The following is a 21,308-nucleotide window of genomic DNA, read 5'->3' on the forward strand; positions in this document are numbered from 1 at the left end:
CAGAAAGGAAGATATGAAGATTTTTTGTAATTTAAAACATTCCAATTTCCAATTCCAAGGGATTCTATGAACCAAACGTTACATTACGACTCATTTGTCATCAAAATTTGGGTTGTGCAAGAGCATAAAACTTGATCCAAAGTCAAAAATATGTTAATATAAGAGCTAATAACGAGGTCGTATAGCATTGATTCAACAAGAACCAGACTCAAACTTTGGGCTAAAGATTCAAATTCAAATATCACCCAAGCAAGGGCTAGACCAATAACTGATTTATTAAGATATAAAACTACATCAAAAGCGAGTAAAATTAATAATTTTTGTTTAAAACAAGACGGGTAAACAATTCATTTAAGACGATGACTTTGGTGGCTCCGGTTCCTTGACGACTTCATCAACTTCTGGTGAGGTAGACGTAAAAAGAATACCGTTATGACCAATCAGCTTGAAATCTCCAGCTGTACCCGATTCGTTTTGTTTGAGCGTTCTCTGTAGTGTTGAATATGCACAGTATTCTACTTCATACACTGTCAAGTGCTCTGGTGCGTGTGCAGTGACCGAGACCCCTACACCTTCACCTGCATCATGTATATATTAGAAACCAACACTTGTTTTAAATTAAATATAGTACATACAATATGAAAACTTATCGTAAATATTCCAACATAACAAAATGACATAATAGTATAAAGCTTAAAGCCTTAAATAACAGGAAAATGAGAAACAAAGGCTTACCGTGTGTAACAAGCAACAAGTTTTCAGTAGGGTATTTATCAGCAAGGGTCTTGATAATGTTCTTGTACCGGTCTCTAGCGCCCTCTGTTGACTCTCCCCATTTTGGCAGCTGATGACATTTATCATAAAATTTTAATAATATTAGTTATGAAATTAGTGACTGAAAGTGTCATTAAACATTTGTAATCTTATCAGTTATAAATTATAACCTCTTTATAAACTCGTTCTACACTCGAAGAATCAACTGTTCCTTCTGGTAAACCTGCTTCACATTCTGAAATATTGAAGGCAAAGTTTCCATCCTTTGGCGCGTTCTCGGCCCGTATGGCTTGCTTGTTCAGCATTTCACACAGCCCATACTCGACAGACGCCTGCCACATGTCAAACCAATGGTTAATCGAACTTTCCATAGTCGTCCCATGGAACATTGAAGACAGTCATCTATAAAAAGCAACAATACCAAAACCGTAGAGCAACAATGCTTCAATTCTAATTTGCATTATGATCTAACAGCGATTAAATTCAACAGGTTTTATAAAACAGCTCTCAGATCATTACACAAAACCTCTAATCAGTAATAAAGATATCTAATATTCAGTAATATCCAGATCACAGATCCCATCTAAACCTATAACATAAGCACAAATTCACCTAAACTACCAGAAATACAAACATGTCACATTTGTGATAGGCTGACAGCAAATAAAGATATGCATGTATGTATGTAAGAACGAATGGAATATAGTACAAATGGTCAAATGTATAATGCATGGCCTCCTCTATATATAGAGAAGCCTAAACAGGAAAATGCATACATGTATAGATACAAGATGGATGTAACTAACTAACTATTGACTAACTAATCCAATTCTATCTAACTAACTAACTATGATTACAACTGTAACAATTTGCCACTCAGATCATCAGCAAGTAACTATTTTATTAGATCTAAAAGGAGGGTAGGGATAGTGTACATTAATTCAGAAGTGTGAGAAGTGTATTATAACACTATATATTAACACCATATAGACACCGTATAACACAATGTAACACCATATAACACCATGTAACACTATACATCTATCATAGACATGCTACCAGACAAAATATATAGTGTTATATGGTGTTACATAGTGTTATACGGTGTTTATATGGTGTTATATATAGTGTTATAATACACTTCTCACATTTCTCACACTTCTGGATTAATGTACAGGATCCTCTACCTCAAAGGAATCATCTCCTCATTATATAAACGAAACCAAACCACTTTGCATCAGTCATTGATAAACATGAAGACATTGAGCCTAATAATAAAGTATGAAGATGCACCAATTGTTAGAATTAAACACACACGAAACCGAACACACGCACTCAAAAGCAATAAACAAGAATTTTAGGATTAAACACACACGAAACCGAACACACACACTCAAAAGCAATAAACAAGAATTTAAAGTGGCTCGGTCGGCTAGCCTACGTCTACCGTGCTGTAACTTGGGTTTCTTTTATTATTCGGGTGCTACAAGAAATTACAAGTACAATGCTATCATTATATAGAGACTAATCTAGGGTTAGAAAACTTAATCCCCAAGTTAAAAGCCCAAGCCAGCATAGAGATCATTAGGCACCATGTTGTAAGAATCGCTAAGCGCTAGTCGGACGGTGGGGTACCAAGTACCAACTAGCGATTAATCGGGATTAATCGGATTGAGTTTTTTATATGTACTTTTTTAAAGTAGACATGTTTTAACCCCTCATCGACCCACTTTTTTAAGTAATTGAAAGAAATCTATAAGGTTTGGTCGAAAATTGACCGGCGTCTGGCCAGAATAGGACCGCCATTGACCGTCTAGCGATTAACCGGCCATTAATCATGAACCTATGATTAGTGACTAATTAGAGACTAGTCGGGATTTTTACAAACAGACATTGGGGCCAGCTAAATTTAAACCCTAATTTAGCGTCTATTATAAACCGTATGAGCCGACCCAAGGCTAGGACCAGCTGCCCTCCCTTGGTCGAGCCTCCACACCACCAAATCACCTAACACCAATCAGGAACATTCCAGATTGTTCTAATAAAACTTCATATCTTCTATATCAATCAATGAATCAATAAAGAATATAAACACAAGAACCAAAATAGCATTTGACCTTGATCTTAGAAGGATCAATGGAAACACCATCAGCAGAGCTCATCCAAGTAGCAGAATCACCAACAGCGCAAAGAGCATGAATAGCTTCAGATGCGGTCTGAATGCACCGGAGAAACGGTGACACAAACACGCGATGAATAGGAAACCCTAGGTTATTGTTAAGCTTTTTACCCGTACAGAAGGCCCTAATCTTGCCGTCTAAGACCAACGGTGGATCCCAAGGTCGATCGGCCTTCTCAGCCCAGAGCGGCTCGAAGTTGTCGATCCGGTCGCCGTGGCGCATAACGACGACGTTTTGAAGGTTTTTGCCGGAATCCATGGTGGTCAGTGTGCCGGAGGATGAATCCGAATTGTGTGTTGTAATAATATGTTGTCTGTTCACGTGACTTCCTTCCTTGCAGGTTCGAGTGAAGGTTCCTTAGATGTTGACATCAGGGGCTCGTGAGAAGCACACGTGCTTCTTGTGGGGTGAAAATGTAAAATAGACAGGTGGGTTCCAATTTACATAGTTTGGTTTGGTTGGTTGGTTTTCTGTTTTTGTGTACGGCTCTGACTGTTTTCATTTTTTTCTTTTTATAACTTTTTATAATAATTTTATTGGATGTGTTTATTTTCATATATTTTTAAATTTAAACTAGCGGGATACCTCGCGCTATGCGGCGGAATCGATTCGGTTCAGTTCGTTATGATATCCACACTTACTTTGACAACTAAAGGTGTAAACAAAAAAAGCATTACTAACAGTTTTTGATGATCAAAAAGCATTAATAACATTATAGTTAGGGCTGCAAACGAACCAAACGTTCGACAGGAAGTTCGTTTGTGTCCGTTCGTTTATTAAACAAACAAACACGAACAAGAAATTTTGTTCGTTTAGTTAAATGAACAAACATGAACAGAGATCGTGTTCGTTCATTTATGTTCGTGAACATTCGGTAGCGTGTTCGTTTGTGTTCGATAGTTCATTAGAGTTTTTAATTTTTATATTTTATTTGTATACTTCAAAATTTCTGACAAATAATATTTAATAAGTGTTAATGTATTATATATTCTGTTCATGAACGGTTGTTTGTGTTCTTTTGTTTCCATTTGTGTCTATGAACATTAGCATGTGCTCATTTGTGTTCATTAAAGTTCATTTTTGTTCATTGCCTAAAATTAACAAACAAACACAAACGAACACGAAAAAGTTCATTTCCTTAACAAACGAATACGAACATAAAATCTCGTTCGACAAGTGTTCATGAACCATTCGTGAACACAAAAATTTCTTAACAAACGAACACGAACAAGGTCTTGTTCGTGTTTGTTCGGTTCGTTTACAGCCCTAATTATAGTTTATCTTTTTTATTAAAAAGCCCAATAAGCCTAAACCGTGTAATTAAACGAGAATTAAACTATTAGTGACAGTTCGGTTTGGTTTGGTTTGACTTCAATTTTCAACCATTCGCTTATAGTTTTTGATGATAAAAAAGCATTACTAACATTTTGGCTCACGGTATAATCTAAAAACCATCAAAACCAAACAGTGAACCCCTAGAGGCACCATAGATAAATAAACTTGAATCAACATACAACGCTCATATTGTGGGTGATGACGAAGTGAATCAATATGGTTACTCATTAGCTTTAGCCTTTATGCCATTATATTGTAGTTCACGTCCTCTCGACGACTTTATTATACATGTTCATACCCAAGACAGTTCATCATGTTTGGCTGTTAAGCGTTGTTATTATAATCAAATTATTACTATTATTATGTTTATGTGAAGTAACCAAGGCTTCTTGTTTTTGGATTTACCAAGCTAAAACCATTAATAAAAATGATCATATGATACAAGTATACAGCTTTTGTCTGCAATATGCTTTGTAACCGATAAAACCAATGTTTACATCTGCATGTGTCATGTTATATATATGTTCACATCTCTCAAAATGAAGAGCAAGGTCTCAAATTATCTACAAGCTTCAAAGATGGCATCAAAGCTTCACTTTTTCTTACTACTTTCGGTCACATGCGCCTCGTTGCATATTTCAATGGCTGGAGATCCTGATATCCTAACAGACTTCATCCCTCCACCAGGTTTTTTTGGCGCTCCAAGCGGAAACTACTTCACCTTCACCGGGATGAGGGCACTCGTTGGTGCCCCGTTTCCCACAACTTTTAAAGTCTTGAAAGCAACCATGATGGAATTTCCGGCCCTTGAAGGTCAGAGCGTTTCTTATTCTGTGCTCCAGTTCCCTAATGGGACGGTTAACCCGCCCCACACCCATCCACGGGCTTCCGAGCTGTTGTTTGTTCTCATGGGTTCTTTACAAGTTGGGTTTGTTGACACAACTAATAAACTGTTTACTCAAACATTGCAAGAAGGGGACATCTTTGTGTTCCCAAAGGGACTTGTGCACTTTCAGTTTAATTGTGATGCTAAGAACCCGGCTTTGGCTCTCTCCGCCTTTGGAAGTGCAAGTCCAGGCACGGTGAAGGTTCCAAGTGCGGTTTTCAATTCGACTATTGATGATCAGGTATTGGCACTGTCGTTCAAGACCGATGTTGCTACCATTCAGAAGCTCAAATCGGGGCTATCAGGCTAAGTAATATCAAGTACTTTGTACTTGCAAGTGATTTTGGATGTATTTCTTGTTTGTGGGTCAATAATCTTGTACCATTTATAAAGTTATCATATGAAAAACAACAAATGAATGAATGAATATTCATGTTATTCAATACATGAACCATGGAGACATCTGCTCGTGAAACAAACAGTCTGAACCATTAAATACTGAACCCGTAAGAGGTTTGAACCATTAAGAGCCTCGTTAAGAGGTAAGCAAATAGCCCCTAAGCTTGTTTAACTTTTTATGACAAAATCATAAAAATAAAGAGTAAATTACGTTTTTGGCCCCTGTGGTTATATCACTTTTACTATATAAGACCAAAATAAGAATTTTTAATATATCTGCCCCCATGGTCTCTATAACTAACCATTTTAGCCCCTAAGTCTAGAAATCATGGGAGCCAAAATGGTTAGTTATAGAGACCATGGGGGGCCAAAATGGCTAGACTTAGGGGCCAAAATGGTTAGTTATAGAGACCATGGGGGCAGATATGTTAAAAATTCTTATTTTTGGCTAATATAGTAAAAATGATATAACCACAGGGGCCAAAAACATAATTTACTCAAAAATAAAATTGTAAAACAAAATTAGAAAAAAAAAACCCTAAAGCTAAAAAAACACCAAAACACAAACCACAAATGAAAAAAATTATGTCACTATTTATCAAGATGTGATGAATTAATAAATATATATCAATTTGCTTTTCTCTGTTTGCATCAAAATAATAAATAGTTAAATGATCATAAACAAAGTCAATTTAATTACGAGCTTCTATTTCTTGAATCCTAAGGCTACACGGTATGGTGATGGTCCTCCCTTGGAGGATGATCCGCCACGTATGATGGGCGTGAGGATGAGACAAAGAGGAAGGAGGTAAGGAAATGGGGAGATGATCCTAAAATATATGTGTATGTTGTATGTATATATGTGTGTGAGGAGGTTTTGTCCTCTAGTGAACCGGCTTGAACGTCCTGATGGAGCCGGGGAGGACGCCGCAGCAGGGGACGGAGGGGGGAAGAAATGGGCGGAGGATCGGCGCCGCACCCGTGGAGCCTAATCCTACGGACATTCTTTTTTTTTTTTTTAATTATGACTTTGTATCATGTATCAAATGCAAATGGTATGAACACGCGTTAGTTATCAAGTCATAAATACCCAATATATGAAAAAATTATAAAGCCCAAAGCCCCAAACTTAGAATTTCATATAAAGGCCACCACACTATATAGTTCCTTGAAAATTCTCTCTTTTTTTCTTGCTTCCTCTCTGTGTCAAGTAGACAATTTTGACAGTTTTCTTAATGTGAGTTGAGAGGATTAAACTAGATTCGACTGTAATTTATGTTATAATATGATATTGTCATTATGTTGTAGGAGTAATTACTAATTATGACTCTTGTTTTAACTTTAGTTTAAGTGTGATCATACCGAAGACATTTCATCATGTCCGGCTGTTCAGCCTTGTTATTATAACCAACAAAACAAAATAAAACTACTATACTAATTAAGGCTTCTTGTTTCTACTCTGTCTGTCTGGTTCCACCTAAAACCATAAGATTCAAAGATTTATCGGCAATTTGCTTTGTTCAACCGATGAAACATATGGTAATAGATCACAACCATTAAGCATATTCTTGGACCTTAACCGAGTTCCATCTGTATATATATGTTGACATCTGAAAATGAAGAGCAACCCGGTTTATCAATCACCTACAAGCTTCAAAGATGGCATCAAAGCTTCACTTTTTCCTACTACTTACAGTTTCATGCGCCTCGCTGCATTTGTCAATGGCTGGAGATCCCGATATCCTAACAGACTTCATCCCTCCACCAGGTTTTTTTGGCGCTCCAAGCGGAAACTACTTCACCTTCACCGGGATGAGGTCACTCGTTGGTACACCCTTCCCGACAACTTTTAAAGTCTTGAAAGCAACCATGATTGAATTTCCGGCTCTTAACGGTCAGAGCGTTTCCTACTCTGTACTCCAGTTCCCTAATGGAACAGTTAACCCGCCCCACACCCATCCACGGGCTTCCGAGCTGCTGTTTGTTCTCATGGGTTCTTTACAAGTTGGGTTTGTTGACACAACTAATAAACTGTTTACTCAAACACTGCAAGAAGGGGACATCTTTGTGTTCCCAAAGGGACTTGTGCACTTTCAGTTTAATGGTGATGCTAAGAACCCGGCTTTGGCTCTATCCGCTTTTGGAAGTGCAAATCCGGGCACAGTGAAGGTTCCAAGTGCGGTTTTCAATTCGACTATTGATGATCAGGTATTGGCATTGTCGTTCAAGACCGATGTTGCTACCATTCAGAAGCTCAAATCTGGGCTATCAGGCTAAGTAATATCAAGTACTTTGTACTTACAAGTGATTTTGGATGTATTTCTTGTTTGTGGGTCAATAATCTTGTACCATTTATAAAGTTATCATATGAAAAACAACAAATGAATGAATGAATATTCATGTTATTCAAAAAATTCATAAAACGATAGCTTGTTGCCCGTTTACCAATTATGTCGATGTAAATTCATAACACGAGTCAAGTTGAATTCCAAATAGCGATATAATGACTATGATTTTTTTTCATTTCATGTATTGTGTATATTAATACGCTATTGAATACTTTACATGTGACTTCAACGTTATAATTTACATGTAAATTCAAAGTTGCATCTTTATATGGGAATACCAAAATGTATTTTTGTGCATATCTCGCATGACACACGCATTCAATCTTATATAAACATTTGAACATCCAACTAAATAACTTTAAATTTCAAGTTAATATAAAGTTAAATAAACTAAAATAATATATATAAAAAATCATAGAAGGATAGTTTAGACTCATGAATTTGAAGTCGATCCGTAAACATATACCAACGTTGAAGATCTTTCATCTCATCAACGATGATTATTCTTTGATACTGAAAAACATCATAAACGTCATGAACGTAACAGCCATAAGAAAAACTAGATAACATTATAAGTTCTCAGTAATATACATAAACAAAACTTTTAAAATATTAATATCCATAAAATACTAGGTTTTTTAATATAGGTTTTTAATAAAACTTCCTTTTTTAAAAACATATTTGAGACTAAGAGAAATAAGTTAATAAAACATAAAGTAAGGAAAATTATAAAGGAGAGTTAAGAATAAATGAATAATTAAAAAAAATGACAAGTCTAGTTTTCAAGTTACAAAAAAAAAAAAAAAAAAAAAAAAAAAAAAAACTATTAAAGGTTAATTCTTATGTTTGCCCCATTAATAATCTTATAATCACAAAAAAAAAGACAGTATTATATTGTTCCAAACATAAAACTAGTAAGCATATAAACTTTTAAAGGGACTTCCTACTTCCTTCCAAACATATAAACTTTTAGACATGTTATTAGTTTGTTCCCTGACTCTTTTAACATCATTTCGACTCAAATGGTCTAAAATCTAAATTACCATCAATGAAATAAGTCAGATAACCAACCAAAATCCTAGTTGACCTAGATGCAAGGAGTGTCAATGAATCGAGTGGGGATGACAAGTTTTAGATTGAATTGATAAACCAAACACGGCCCATATATTTGCTTGTGTCAATGATATTCACTCTAATTAACTTGGACAGACTTAAAATCGTGTAATTTGAATCTGGCCCGTGTAATCCGCTTATCTAAATAGTCAAACATGTTAAAAAATGGATTAAACTGATTGACGAGTTGATATTTCAATACACGCGCGCGCAAACACACACATATATAATATTGTTTTAGTTTAATTTTAAATACATTGACAGACCTATGTAAATTGTACACAGTCCATTTTTATTAAATTGATTGAACGCATCAACACGAAAAACTATCAGTTTATCAAGGCAAATTGGATTTTAATAATCCGAACTGGCTCTTTTTGGCCGATAATAATCCCAGCTCAGTTAATTACCCAAAATCCGAACTCTTTCAGTTTGTTTGTAAAATAGACCACCGTTGAAAAAACATAACGGAGTTAAGTTTTTCTTTTTCAAAATTACAAACTAAAGTTTTCGGGCTTTTAATCAGAACAAGTATACAAGTCGATTGATTTAAAACTTACATCTAAACAATGCTCTAAACTACTTGATTTTTTGTTAATTAGAAGTTCAAACACTCGAATTGAAGCATCGTTTTCATAGTTTAAAACACTGTTTTGAGGTAAGTTTTACATCAATAGACTCGTATCCTCGCTCTGATCAAAACCCGGAAATCATCGATTTGTAATTTGGAAAAAACCTTAACTCCATTGTGTTTTTTTTACGGCGAACTATTTTACAAACAAAATGGAAGAGTTCGAATTATTATAGGTAATTAACTGAGTTAGGATTATTATCGGCCAAAAAGAACCGGTTCGAATTATTAAAATCTAATTTGCCATTTATTAAAAGACGCAGGTCTAAACATCGCTAAGCATTATTCCAAAACTTCATTGTAGATACATTCCCAAATGTTAAATAACAACTATTAACATGCCACGTTTTTATTTTCAAATCAACTAAGTTTTTTAATTTCCCAAAAGCAAACTAATATACTGAGATACGAGTCAAACAGGCAACAAGCTGCATTGTCAGCCTTTTAAATAGTAAAACTAAATCTTTTAAAAATTACATTTATAAATCTTAGGACCATTATACATAATCCGTCAGACTCAGTTAAATAGCTCCACAGCCCTTGGTATAAGAAAACCAAATGTATTGATGTGTTAAATATGGTCTATATAAACTAACCAAATTTAGACACCCTAGTTATAAATTTATAAACTAAGACTCTCTAAATGCTAGACGGTTTACAGGCAAGTGTATCTATCGTACGTAGTAAAGTCTAATGAAGTTCGAGTATCGAACCCACGAGACACTAGCGACGCTAACTAGACTTTGACTCAACTAATTACTTAACTGGTTTAATTGGATTTTGATTTGGTTTTGGGATTTTAACTAATTAAACTAATAATCTAATATTAACTAAGACGAACTAGACTACCAAGACGCAACTAGGATACGTAGGGTGAAATTAAGGATGAGGAAGTACTACCCAGGTTTGGAATCTTATTCGTGACTCTCGGTTTTCTCTCGGCAATGGTAACTATGATGGAACCAGCGTCTAATGATAAGACACTCTAAGACTAAAGACAAGCTGAATATCCTCTCGGTCTCATCAATTTCTCCTAAGGATCCTAAAAGTCAAATAAAGCTCACTGATATATGGATTGGATCTCCTCTCGGTCTCTCCAACAATACTAAAGTACCCAAAGACTAGATCTCCTCCCGGTCTCACTAATCACAATATACCCTAGAGTATACGGGGTAACCTAAAAACACTTGTACCCAAAGACTAGATCTCCTTCCGGTCTCGCTAATCACAATATACCCTAGAGTATACGGGGTAACCTAAAAACACTTGACAAGACTTAGGAAAACAAATAATACTAGGCCATTTAGACTGATCTCCTCCTGGTCTCACTGCATCTAAATACCTAGCACCAAAGACAATCCTAACTATTTATCTCCTTCCAATCTCAAGAATAGATAGAATACTAAACTCCTCTAAATTATCCAACAATATTCCTATGGGATACGTGCACACAAACTAGTTACAAACACAAAGTAAGTAAAAAAAAAAACAAATCCCACGACTTGGGCTTCTAGCATTGTGCGATCCAACAAGCCCAATAGCCTCATGATGCATTAATCAGTTAACTTCCAAAATAAAACATATAGCGATAACATTTGATGGCATTTGTGTAATTATGGATATTCATTAAGGGCATTCTTGGCAAGTCACAAATTTTCTCAACCTTGCCTGCAGGGCGGGGATGTAAGACCGTATTACAACGTTGTGGGGTCGGGGGCATAAAATTGAACTAAGTAGCAACCGAACCACAATCAAAACCGGGATAAAAACAAAAAACATGAATTTTTAACACTAAGTGGCTTACGTGACGTAAAACTTATCAAACACCGTGCAAAATAGCAACCGAATGGAATAAAACTAAGGGACCAAATGTGACCATCAAACACTATGCTAAGTAGCATCCGAATGATGACCAAATTAAGAAAAAGCGTAAAAACAAAAACTAATAAAAAATTAAGCTTGTTTAACTTTTTGTGACAATCATAAAAATAAAAAATAAACTTGTAAAACAAAAATATAAAAAAAAACCCTAAAGCTAAAAGAGTCAAAATTATGTTAGTATTCATCAAGATGTAATGAATTAATATATATATATATATATATATAGAAAGTATAATGTATTTCAGGGCTTAACGTACATTAACGTACGCGATCAAAATAGAACGTGCGTAATTATTGTCCCATGCGTGATTATCACATTTTTTGATCAACTTAACTTGCGTAATTATACTTCCATGCGTGATTATCTCCAAAAAACTGATCCCATGCGTGATTAACTGCTCCCATGCGTGATTAACTGGCTCCCATGCGTGATTAACTGATCCATGCGTGATTTTTGTCCTGATCCGATGGTTACGTGCGTCGCGTACATGAAGTACGATAAGGCTTTTTGTATGTTAACCTTTCCCTATATATATATAGGGTAGGGTTCATGCGAGAACCACCTTTATTGCGAGAACCGCGAGAACCAATGTGAACACATGGCATTATTGTAAATACATAATAAAAATCAAATCAGCTGCCTCTCCTCCTCCTGGACTTCAAACATCAGATTAAACCATCATTTATATTCAGTTCACATCCATTCATCATCTCAGATCCAATTTCTACACAATTCATCAGCTCAGTTCACGTCACACTCTAAATCCCCCAAAATTCATCATCTCGATCTTATAATTCATCATGTATTCGTCATCAAAATTAGTATATATCAGTGCATTAACAACATAATCACCGATTGCACATTTGTATTCTAGTCTAAATTAGGGCAAAACGATCGTAATGCACAGATAGGGATAATCGGAAGAACACAAGTCATCCAACGGACTATCGATCCTCTGTTGCACCGTTTCGTGAAATTGTAAGTTCATACACCTTGTTTTGTACTCGTATATGATAAAACAACTATCAACAGTCGATTCAGACATGTTATTATGTGGTTATTACATTTAAACAGTTGTTTCATAAATGAATTATTGAAAATCGTGGCATATATATGATTTTTGAGTGAACAGAAGGGCTAATGTTGTGATGAACTATGTGTAATGTGATTCTGATGTGTTGTTTTCTGTATTTTTTATTAAAGAATGGTGTTATATGCATAATGTTGGATATGATTGGCAATACAGAAGTTGATTTGGTAAATGATAGTGTTTTAGTACTGAATTATGATTGTCGACAAGTTATGTGGTGTTAATGCACATGTGCATTAACACGACAGAATAGGCTTATACAGAAAAGGCAGAATAGGCTTATACGAAACAGGATAATAAGATAATTTTATGATATATATACAGTTAATGCAGATTTTTGAGTGAACAGAAGGGCTAATGTTGTGATGAACTATGTGTAATGTGATTCTGATGTGTTGTTTTATGTATTTTTTTATTAAATAATGATGTTATATGCATAATGTTGGATATGATTGGCAACACGGAAGTTGATTTAGTAAGTGATAGGGTTTTAGTACTGAATTATAACTGTCGACAAGTTATGTGGTGTTAATGCACATGTGCATTAACACGATAGAATAGGCTTATACAGAAAAGGCAGAATAGGCTTATACGAAACATGATAATAAGATAATTTTATGATATATATACAGTTAATGCAGATTTTTGAGTGAACAGAAGGGCTAATGTTGTGATGAACTATGTGTAATGTGATTCTAATGTGTTGTTTTATGTATTTTTTTATTAAATAATGATGTTATATGCATAATGTTGGATATGATTGGCAATACGGAAGTTGATTTGGTAAGTGATAGGGTTTTAGTACTGAATTATGATTGTCGACAAGTTGTGTGGTGTTAATGCACATGTGCATTAACACTACATAATAGGCTTATACAGAAAAGGCAGAATAGGCTTATACGAAACAGGATAATAAGATAATTTTATGATATATACAGTTAATGCACATGTGCATTAACACGGCATAAGAGGCTTATACATAATAGGTTTATACGGAACATGAATAAACTAATTTTATGTTCTATACAGTTATGCACATGTGCAAAGTTTGACAAATTACGATTACACTGAATAAGACAATGAGGTGTGTGATACATAGTTATGCACATGTGCATAAAACGTAATAGTATGTTAACGTGTACAAAAATTTGAATAGGATTCACTTAATAAATCAATATAATAAGGTGATTTTGTGTTTTATATAGTTAAGCACGTATGCATAAATTGTCATAGTTTGTTAATATGCACATTAATTTGAATACTAATCTCAATTATTTATTTATAAATGATATATAATTTGTATGTATTGTTATTTTGGTGTTGTTTTTTGTTATGACATATAGTTATGTAGTTATATTATTATGTAATCAATTATATTATGAAGTTATATGAAACTGTAACTCATGGTTGAATATGATAATAAGGTAGCATTGGGTGATATACAGTTATGCACATGTGCATAATTTGATAGAATAGATTAATAAGGTCATTCATGTTGATGTACATGTCATAGTTTGTCATAATATGCTAACAAGGCCAGTCATGTTAATGCACATGTGCATAATTATGCACAAAACCCGTTTCCCAAATATATTTAGAATGGAACAAGAGAAACGACGACTGGTGGCGGACCAGTACAATCAGGATAATATAAACTTTATGGGGGTTTGGAATTTGTCGAGAAACCCAAGCTCTGCCGAATAATTACTGTAATGGCACGAGTTGATCGGGCTCCTCGATAATGTCACTTTGTCCGATGGCAAAGACGGTTGGGAATGGTTGGGAGGTAATGACTCTGATTTTTCAGTCAATGCTGTCAAGAACTTCCTGTATAGCGGCTCCGATTTCAGCAGCAGGCACGTTGTGAAATGGTCGAAATGGGTCCCAAAAAATGCAATATTTTTGTTTGGAGGGAGGTTTTAGATCGTATTCCCACGCTGACTTCACTCTGGGATCGGAACTGTTGGGGCGGAGACGTGAAATGTTGTCTGTGTGAAGATGGCGATGAAACAGCTGAACACCTTCTTTGTTCGTGCAGGGTAGCGTAAACTGTCTGGTATCACATCAGTCAGTGGTGCAAGGTGAATCCTTTTATTCTGTTTTCAGCTAAAGATATCGTAATTGCCTCTGAGTTTTACAATCTGGATAGAGAAGTGAAAGAAGCTTTATATGGCATTATGTTCGTGACAAATAGGTGTATATGGTTAGCCAGGAACAATAAAAGGTTCCCGGAGATATTATCCATAATATCAAGTCCGTCGGTTTTTTATGGTATAAGAATCGGTCAAAATATAGGTCCGTGAGTTGGGAAAATGGTGTAGGTTCGATATAAGGTAGCTGCTCGTTTTCGGTCTTTAGGTTCTTGTGTTGAGTTGTTGTTTTTCGATTTGCTGTAGTGGTTGGTTCGACCGCCTCTGTTTTGGAGGTTAGCTTCCATAAATAACATTTGCATTAAAAAAAAAGTTATGCACATGCGCATAGTTTGTCATAATAGTTTTGTTACTAATTGATGTTAAATATGATTGGTGGTAATACGAATTTTGATTTGGTAAGGGTTAATTTTTTTATTGAAACAAACCTGTTGATAAGGTCAGTCATGTTAATGCACATGTGCATAGTTATGCACATGTGCATATTTTGTCAGATTAAGTTAATATGAATGTATTACGGCATATGCAAACGTGCATTATTACCTTAAAACATAAGCATTGTACATATTGTATGTAATATGATTACTGCACATGTACATACATGAAATAATTGATGTAATGTATGCAGGAAAAAATATTCGAAACTGCTCATGGATTGACAACAAGGATGTATTTGATAAATAGGTTGACGGATGAAAAATTATCGGAAAACGATAAACGAAGATGCATTGAAACATGAGGAGTGTTGGAAGTGCATAGAAATTGGAAAGAAGAGCAGAAGGTGTGAGGTTGTGAACTAAAGCGAATGTTATGTGTAGGTAGTTTGTGGACATGCAATACGGATGATCATGTCTTTTAATATATGATGTATTATGTTGTTTGGTAGAGGTAATGTTGGTATTGCACATGTGCAAAGTTTGATATAGCATAAATATTGGTATTGTATAATGTATTACGAATGGTAACATTTGTTAATTTAGGATGTCATATTTTGTTTAGTATAGTATATGCTGGTGATGCATATGTGTAATAACGATTGTTCTTCGGATTATGTGATTCCTTATGATAAGGGTGTTATATTTACTTGTTGTTATACAAAAGTTGTGTGATAGTGTGTTAATGTTGGTAATGCGCCTGTGTATTAATAAAAAAACAATAAACATGGTAGTAATGAATATATGTATTTTTTAAGATATTGTATATTTGTTCATATGATATTACGTATGTGGTACCCTATTATGTATGGGGTACCACATTACATATGTTGATGTATATGTAAAGGAAACGGGTTATATGTAGGTAAAATATTCATGTATGCACATGTGCATTAGTAGAAACAATAACAATGTGAGTGATAAAAAAAGTATCACCCGTGCAAGTGCAATCATAAACAGTGTGCAATCACTAACATCGGAATTTGTAATCATAATATCGGAATACATAGTTTAAATGATGTTTAACCGAGTAGTTCAATGTAAACGTGTAGGTCAAATTGAATGTAAACAGTAATTCAACATAATCAAAATGAACGCAGACGTTTCAAATTAAGTGTAAACAACAGTTCAACGTAGGTGAGCAACTTGAATGTAAACAGTTTAGATTAAATGTAAAGCGAATAATAAAACAAAATGATCAATATTTTGACAACGAACTTAATCAAATTTTTGATGGTTGGGTGCATTATGACGTCTGGATAAACGTCTAAGAGGCTGTTCATGTACATTTGTATGTGAAGGGTATTCAGAATCATCATATGTATCTTCATTAGTATCATTATCATCATCGGAATAAGAATTGGTTTCATCGTTAGGGGGGATACGGAATTCCAGCAGCAATGGTAGCAGCTTCATTGTGTATGAATGTTCCTGAAAATATAGAAAGAATGTTAAAAAGTGAATAAAGAAATGGTAAAAAGTGATATTTAATAAGGCAAATGTTATGTGTAAGAATGTTGTATAAATGATAAACAGATTATTGGTGATGATTATAGGATAATGATAACGTGCTGCACATGTGCAGGATGTAGATTATTGGTGATAGTTATAGGGTAATGGTAAAGTGCTGCACATGTGCAGGATGGTGTATTTATACAAGAACCACGTCTGACACTCGAATTACATCAGCAGTTCTCAGTTCTCAAGCATTAGCAGTTCTTTGTATTTCGTCTTCGTCTCGATTACATCAGTAGCGATAACGATACACCATAAACCGTTCGTCATATCGATTTTACCATCAAACATTTCAATTTCGTCATATAATTGAGGGTAGTGCTCCAAAATTCGTATTATAATCGGTATTATTGCAGTAAGAACATAATCGTATATCATATATTAGTCTAAGAACCCGCGAATTTCGCGGGTAGCTTAACACAAACATTTTATTATTTATTAGTGTTACATAAACTTTAAAAGGTTATTTTTATCTAATGAAGAGCAGCTGATAGAATACCCTATGGAACTACTAAGCCAATGTACACAGCATCAGTCATCAGATCTGGATAATTTGGTGCATATGTCTAGGTGATCAAAAAAAAGATACTTAAGAAAAATAAAGAATATCACAAGTATCTCCTAAGTTTAAAGGTAAAACAAAATGAGATACCATCATTAATGGAGGGTAACATGGGCAAAAATTGTCTATAGGGGTGTCTAACTTTGAGCAACATAATTATCCAATCACCTAAACTAACTAATACTTTTAATTGCAGCAGCAGACATTTACAGAAGTGTTCATACACGATTACCTTGGAGAATCAAACATATTTATTTCCCTAATCATTGTTGGTACAAAAAAACTACTTACCATTGCTTCAAATCTGGTAATTTGACACCAATTAACCAGTAATACAGTCCTGCATCAAGTTGATCCAATCACTCAACCTAACTAAGACTTCTAATTACAACAGTAGATGTCTACAGGGGTGTTTATCTCCCTTATTATTGTTCTTACGAAAAGTACTTATTAATTAACCAAATCTAGTATCACAAGAATTAGCAAATTACTATGTTGACCACAGGTGCACCAAGGCCATTGCTTTTGTCAAAACGGTTCGTTTATATTTACCAAGACAATGAACTACCAACCTAAGTATTAATATTTTAGCCCAATCCATTCGTAATCGAGTATTCCATTCGTAATTAGGGAAACACGATCAGAATTATCGAGGAGTGTGGCACAATTAGGGTTCCAGGAGGAACAATGGTAGGAGGAATGACACGATTAGGGTTACAGGAGGTACAAAGTATGAGGAGGATCAATAGATGTATGAGGATCGATACCTGATGAATCAGAAGACGCTATATGCCACTGTAAACACTGTGTCGACTGCCACCACCGTGAAATATGTGAACGCCGCCGTGAAAACCACCATGAACGCCTCTACTCCGCCGTGAAACCACCGTGAATGCGTCTCTGCCACTTGTGAAAACTGTGAACTGATGAAACCCCTTGAAACCCTAAAATGGAGAACGGTGACAAAAAAAGGAATGAGCGTGTTTTATATTAAACATATTATAATCACAAAATTGTCATGTGTTCACACTGGTTCTCGCGGTTCTCGCAATAAAGGGTGGTTCCTAACGGATCTTTATCCTATATATATATATATATATATATATATATATATATATATATATATATATATATATATATAAGGGAAGGCTAGACAGAAAACCCTTAAGTTTTTAGAAAACTCTGGAAACTCAAATCTCCCCCCATTTTTACCCAACCTCCCGACATTTTTTTTTGAAAAAAATAACACATGTAATATACATGTTTTAAAGTGTTTTGGGCCAAAAAAAAAAACAAAAAAGCGCCGAAGGGATGTTTTTAAAAAAAATAAACAAATTTCAGCAATGTCCGGTTGCCTAACATGTGTTAGGCACAAAAGACAGAAACTTGCTGATTTTTTTTTAAATCATTCCTTCGGCGCTTTTTTGATTTTTTTGGCCCAAAACTCTTAAAAACATGTATATTACATGTGTTATTTTTTTCAAAAAAAAAAAATGTCGGGACGTTGGGTTTTCTATATATATAGGGTTTTCTATATAGCCCTCCCCTATATATATATATATATATATCAATTTGCTTTTCTTTGTTAAATGATCATAAACAAAGTCAATTTAATTATGAGCTTCTATTTCTTGAATCCTAATCCTACGGACATTATACCTTTTTTTTTTAAATTACGCTTCATTAAAACAAACATTCGACTCAAACGGGCAAAAGGCCAATACAAAACAACACCCCCGACCCAAACGAGCAAAGGGTCAAATTACAACATATACATAGGATATCTACACCACTCCTTCCAGCTAATATATTTACATGACGATCTATTTTTAAGCCAACCAAACCCTCTGGATTTAATCTCTATCAAAATATCCTGTGAACTTCTGATCTACTTGAAAACCAGCTCGTTGTGCTCACTAGATTACATTCAATTCAACCATCTTTAATAAATGAATCTTAAATTAATCATTATAGGTGAACTAATATGATGTGAAATTTAGATCATCAATCATTATTATCATTCTTATTTAATTATAGCGTTATAGGTCGTTTTTATTAAAAGCTTTCAAATTTCAAATTTGAATCAGAAACGAGTAGAATTTAATAAAAATAACCCTAAAGCCACTCAAAAGTGTATGAATATTTATATAATAATATGTATATTTTAGAACACATCATGTATCAAATGCAAATGGTATGAACATGCGTTAGTTATCAAGTCATATAAATACCCAATATATGGCAAAATTATAAAGCCCAAACTTAGAATTTCCTATAAAGGCCACCACATTATAGGTTTGATTATATAGTTTTAAATCAAAGTTCCCTGAAAATTCTATCTCCATCTTTTTCTTGCTTCCTCTCTGTGTCAAGTAGACAATTTTGACAACAGTTTTCTTAATGTGAATTGATAGGATTAAACTAGATTTGACTGTAATTTATGTTATAATATGATATTGTAATTATGTTGTAGGAGTAATTACTAATTATGACTTGTTTTAACTTTAGTTTAAGTGTGATCATACCGAAGACATTTACCGGCTGTTCAGCCTTGTTATTATAACCAACAAAATAAAACTACTATACTAATTAAGGCTTCTTGTTTCTACTCTGTCTGTCTGGTTCCACCTAAAACCATAAGATTCAAAGATTTATCGGCAATTTGCTTTGTTCAACCGATGAAACATATGGTAATAGATCACAACCATTAAGCATATTCTTGGACCTTAACCGAGTTCCATCTGTATATATATGTTGACATCTGAAAATGAAGAGCAACCCGGTTTATCAATCACCTACAAGCTTCAAAGATGGCATCAAAGCTTCACTTTTTCCTACTACTTACAGTTTCATGCGCCTCGCTGCATTTGTCAATGGCTGGAGATCCCGATATCCTAACAGACTTCATCCCTCCACCAGGTTTTTTTGGCGCTCCTAGCGGAAACTACTTCACCTTCACCGGGATGAGGGCACTCGTTGGTGCCCCGTTTCCCACAACTTTTAAAGTCTTGAAAGCAACCATGATAGAATTTCCGGCTCTTAACGGTCAGAGCGTTTCCTACTCTGTACTCCAGTTCCCTAATGGAACAGTTAACCCGCCCCACACCCATCCACGGGCTTCCGAGCTGTTGTTTGTTCTCATGGGTTCTTTACAAGTTGGGTTTGTTGACACAACTAATAAACTGTTTACTCAAACATTGCAAGAAGGGGACATCTTTGTGTTCCCCAAGGGACTTGTGCACTTTCAGTTTAATGCTGATGCTAAGAACCCGGCTTTGGCTCTATCCGCTTTTGGAAGTGCAAATCCGGGCACAGTGAAGGTTCCAAGTGCGGTTTTCAATTCGACTATTGATGATCAGGTATTGGCATTGTCGTTCAAGACCGACGTTGCTACCATTCAGAAGCTCAAATCGGGGCTATCAGGCTAATCAAGCCATGTTCTCAGCAAGTAAATTTGGATGTATTTCTTGTTTGTGGGTTTAATTGGAAGTCGGTAATTGTGTAATATTAATAAGGTAATCACATGAAACCAGAAAATGAATAAATATTCAAGTTTTCAACACTTGCTATAGCTTTATGTTATAACTGATAAAAATAAGAGTGAATTTCAAGGATTGTCCTTTATCTTTATACCCATTTTCAGGCGTTGTCCTTTATGTTCAAAATTGACGACTTTTGTCCTTTATGTTTTCATATCATACACGTTTTGTCCTTTAGGCCTAACCCAGTTAGTTTTTTCAGTTAAATTTAGTCATATGCTTTGCACATGAGAACATTTTTGTCAATTCAAAGGTAAGTTCAAAGGCAAATTTACATCTCAAAGCTTCTGCAACCTTTGAATTGACAAAAATGCCCTCATGTGCAAAGCATATGACCAAATTTAACTGAAAAAACTAACTTGGTTAGGCCTAAAGGACAAAACGTGTATGATATGAAAACATAAAGGACAAAACTCGTCAATTTTAAACATAAAGGACAGCGCCTGAAAATGGGCATAAAGATAAAGGAC

General features: G+C 34.8%; 4 protein-coding genes across 4 annotated transcripts; 3 read left to right on the forward strand and 1 right to left on the reverse strand.

Annotated features, from left to right (window-relative positions):
- Positions 1 to 191: 191 nt before the first annotated feature.
- On the reverse strand, positions 192 to 3,333 carry LOC110864677. Its single transcript, XM_022113786.2, has 4 exons — positions 2,892 to 3,333; positions 945 to 1,106; positions 736 to 844; positions 192 to 578 (listed from the first exon to the last, which is right to left on the reverse strand). The coding sequence occupies exons 1-4, from the start codon at positions 3,210 to 3,212 to the stop codon at positions 352 to 354; spliced, it is 819 nt and encodes a 272-aa protein (XP_021969478.1). The 5' UTR covers positions 3,213 to 3,333; the 3' UTR covers positions 192 to 351.
- Positions 3,334 to 4,861: 1,528 nt separating this feature from the next.
- On the forward strand, positions 4,862 to 5,622 carry LOC110863744 (putative germin-like protein 9-2). Its single transcript, XM_022113067.2, has one exon. It carries the CDS (start codon positions 4,868 to 4,870, stop codon positions 5,483 to 5,485), a length of 618 nt encoding a protein of 205 aa, XP_021968759.1. The 5' UTR covers positions 4,862 to 4,867; the 3' UTR covers positions 5,486 to 5,622.
- A 1,573-nt stretch (positions 5,623 to 7,195) lies between these two features.
- On the forward strand, positions 7,196 to 8,067 carry LOC110863745 (putative germin-like protein 9-2). Its single transcript, XM_022113069.2, has one exon. It carries the CDS (start codon positions 7,234 to 7,236, stop codon positions 7,849 to 7,851), a length of 618 nt encoding a protein of 205 aa, XP_021968761.1. The 5' UTR covers positions 7,196 to 7,233; the 3' UTR covers positions 7,852 to 8,067.
- Positions 8,068 to 20,085: 12,018 nt separating this feature from the next.
- Positions 20,086 to 20,861, forward strand: LOC110863746 (putative germin-like protein 9-2). Its single transcript, XM_022113070.2, has one exon. The coding sequence runs from the start codon at positions 20,110 to 20,112 to the stop codon at positions 20,725 to 20,727; it is 618 nt and encodes a 205-aa protein (XP_021968762.1). The 5' UTR covers positions 20,086 to 20,109; the 3' UTR covers positions 20,728 to 20,861.
- The last annotated feature ends 447 nt before the right edge of the window (positions 20,862 to 21,308 follow it).

This window comes from Helianthus annuus, chromosome 6 (genome assembly GCF_002127325.2).
Source record: "Helianthus annuus cultivar XRQ/B chromosome 6, HanXRQr2.0-SUNRISE, whole genome shotgun sequence".
Lineage (NCBI taxonomy): Eukaryota > Viridiplantae > Streptophyta > Magnoliopsida > Asterales > Asteraceae > Helianthus > Helianthus annuus.

Excerpts from the sequence above, each read along its gene's own strand:
- LOC110864677 (XM_022113786.2), bottom strand. The coding sequence starts at position 3,212 with ATGGATTCCGGCAAAAACCTTCAAAACGTCGTCGTTATGCGCCACGGC. Across the intron at positions 845-944 it reads TAGAACGAGTTTATAAAGAG|CTGCCAAAATGGGGAGAGTC; the intron begins GTTATAATTTAT and ends AAATGTCATCAG. Across the intron at positions 579-735 it reads CTTGTTGCTTGTTACACACG|GTGAAGGTGTAGGGGTCTCG; the intron begins GTAAGCCTTTGT and ends TACATGATGCAG.
- LOC110863744 (XM_022113067.2), top strand. The coding sequence starts at position 4,868 with ATGGCATCAAAGCTTCACTTTTTCTTACTACTTTCGGTCACATGCGCC.
- LOC110863745 (XM_022113069.2), top strand. The coding sequence starts at position 7,234 with ATGGCATCAAAGCTTCACTTTTTCCTACTACTTACAGTTTCATGCGCC.
- LOC110863746 (XM_022113070.2), top strand. The coding sequence starts at position 20,110 with ATGGCATCAAAGCTTCACTTTTTCCTACTACTTACAGTTTCATGCGCC.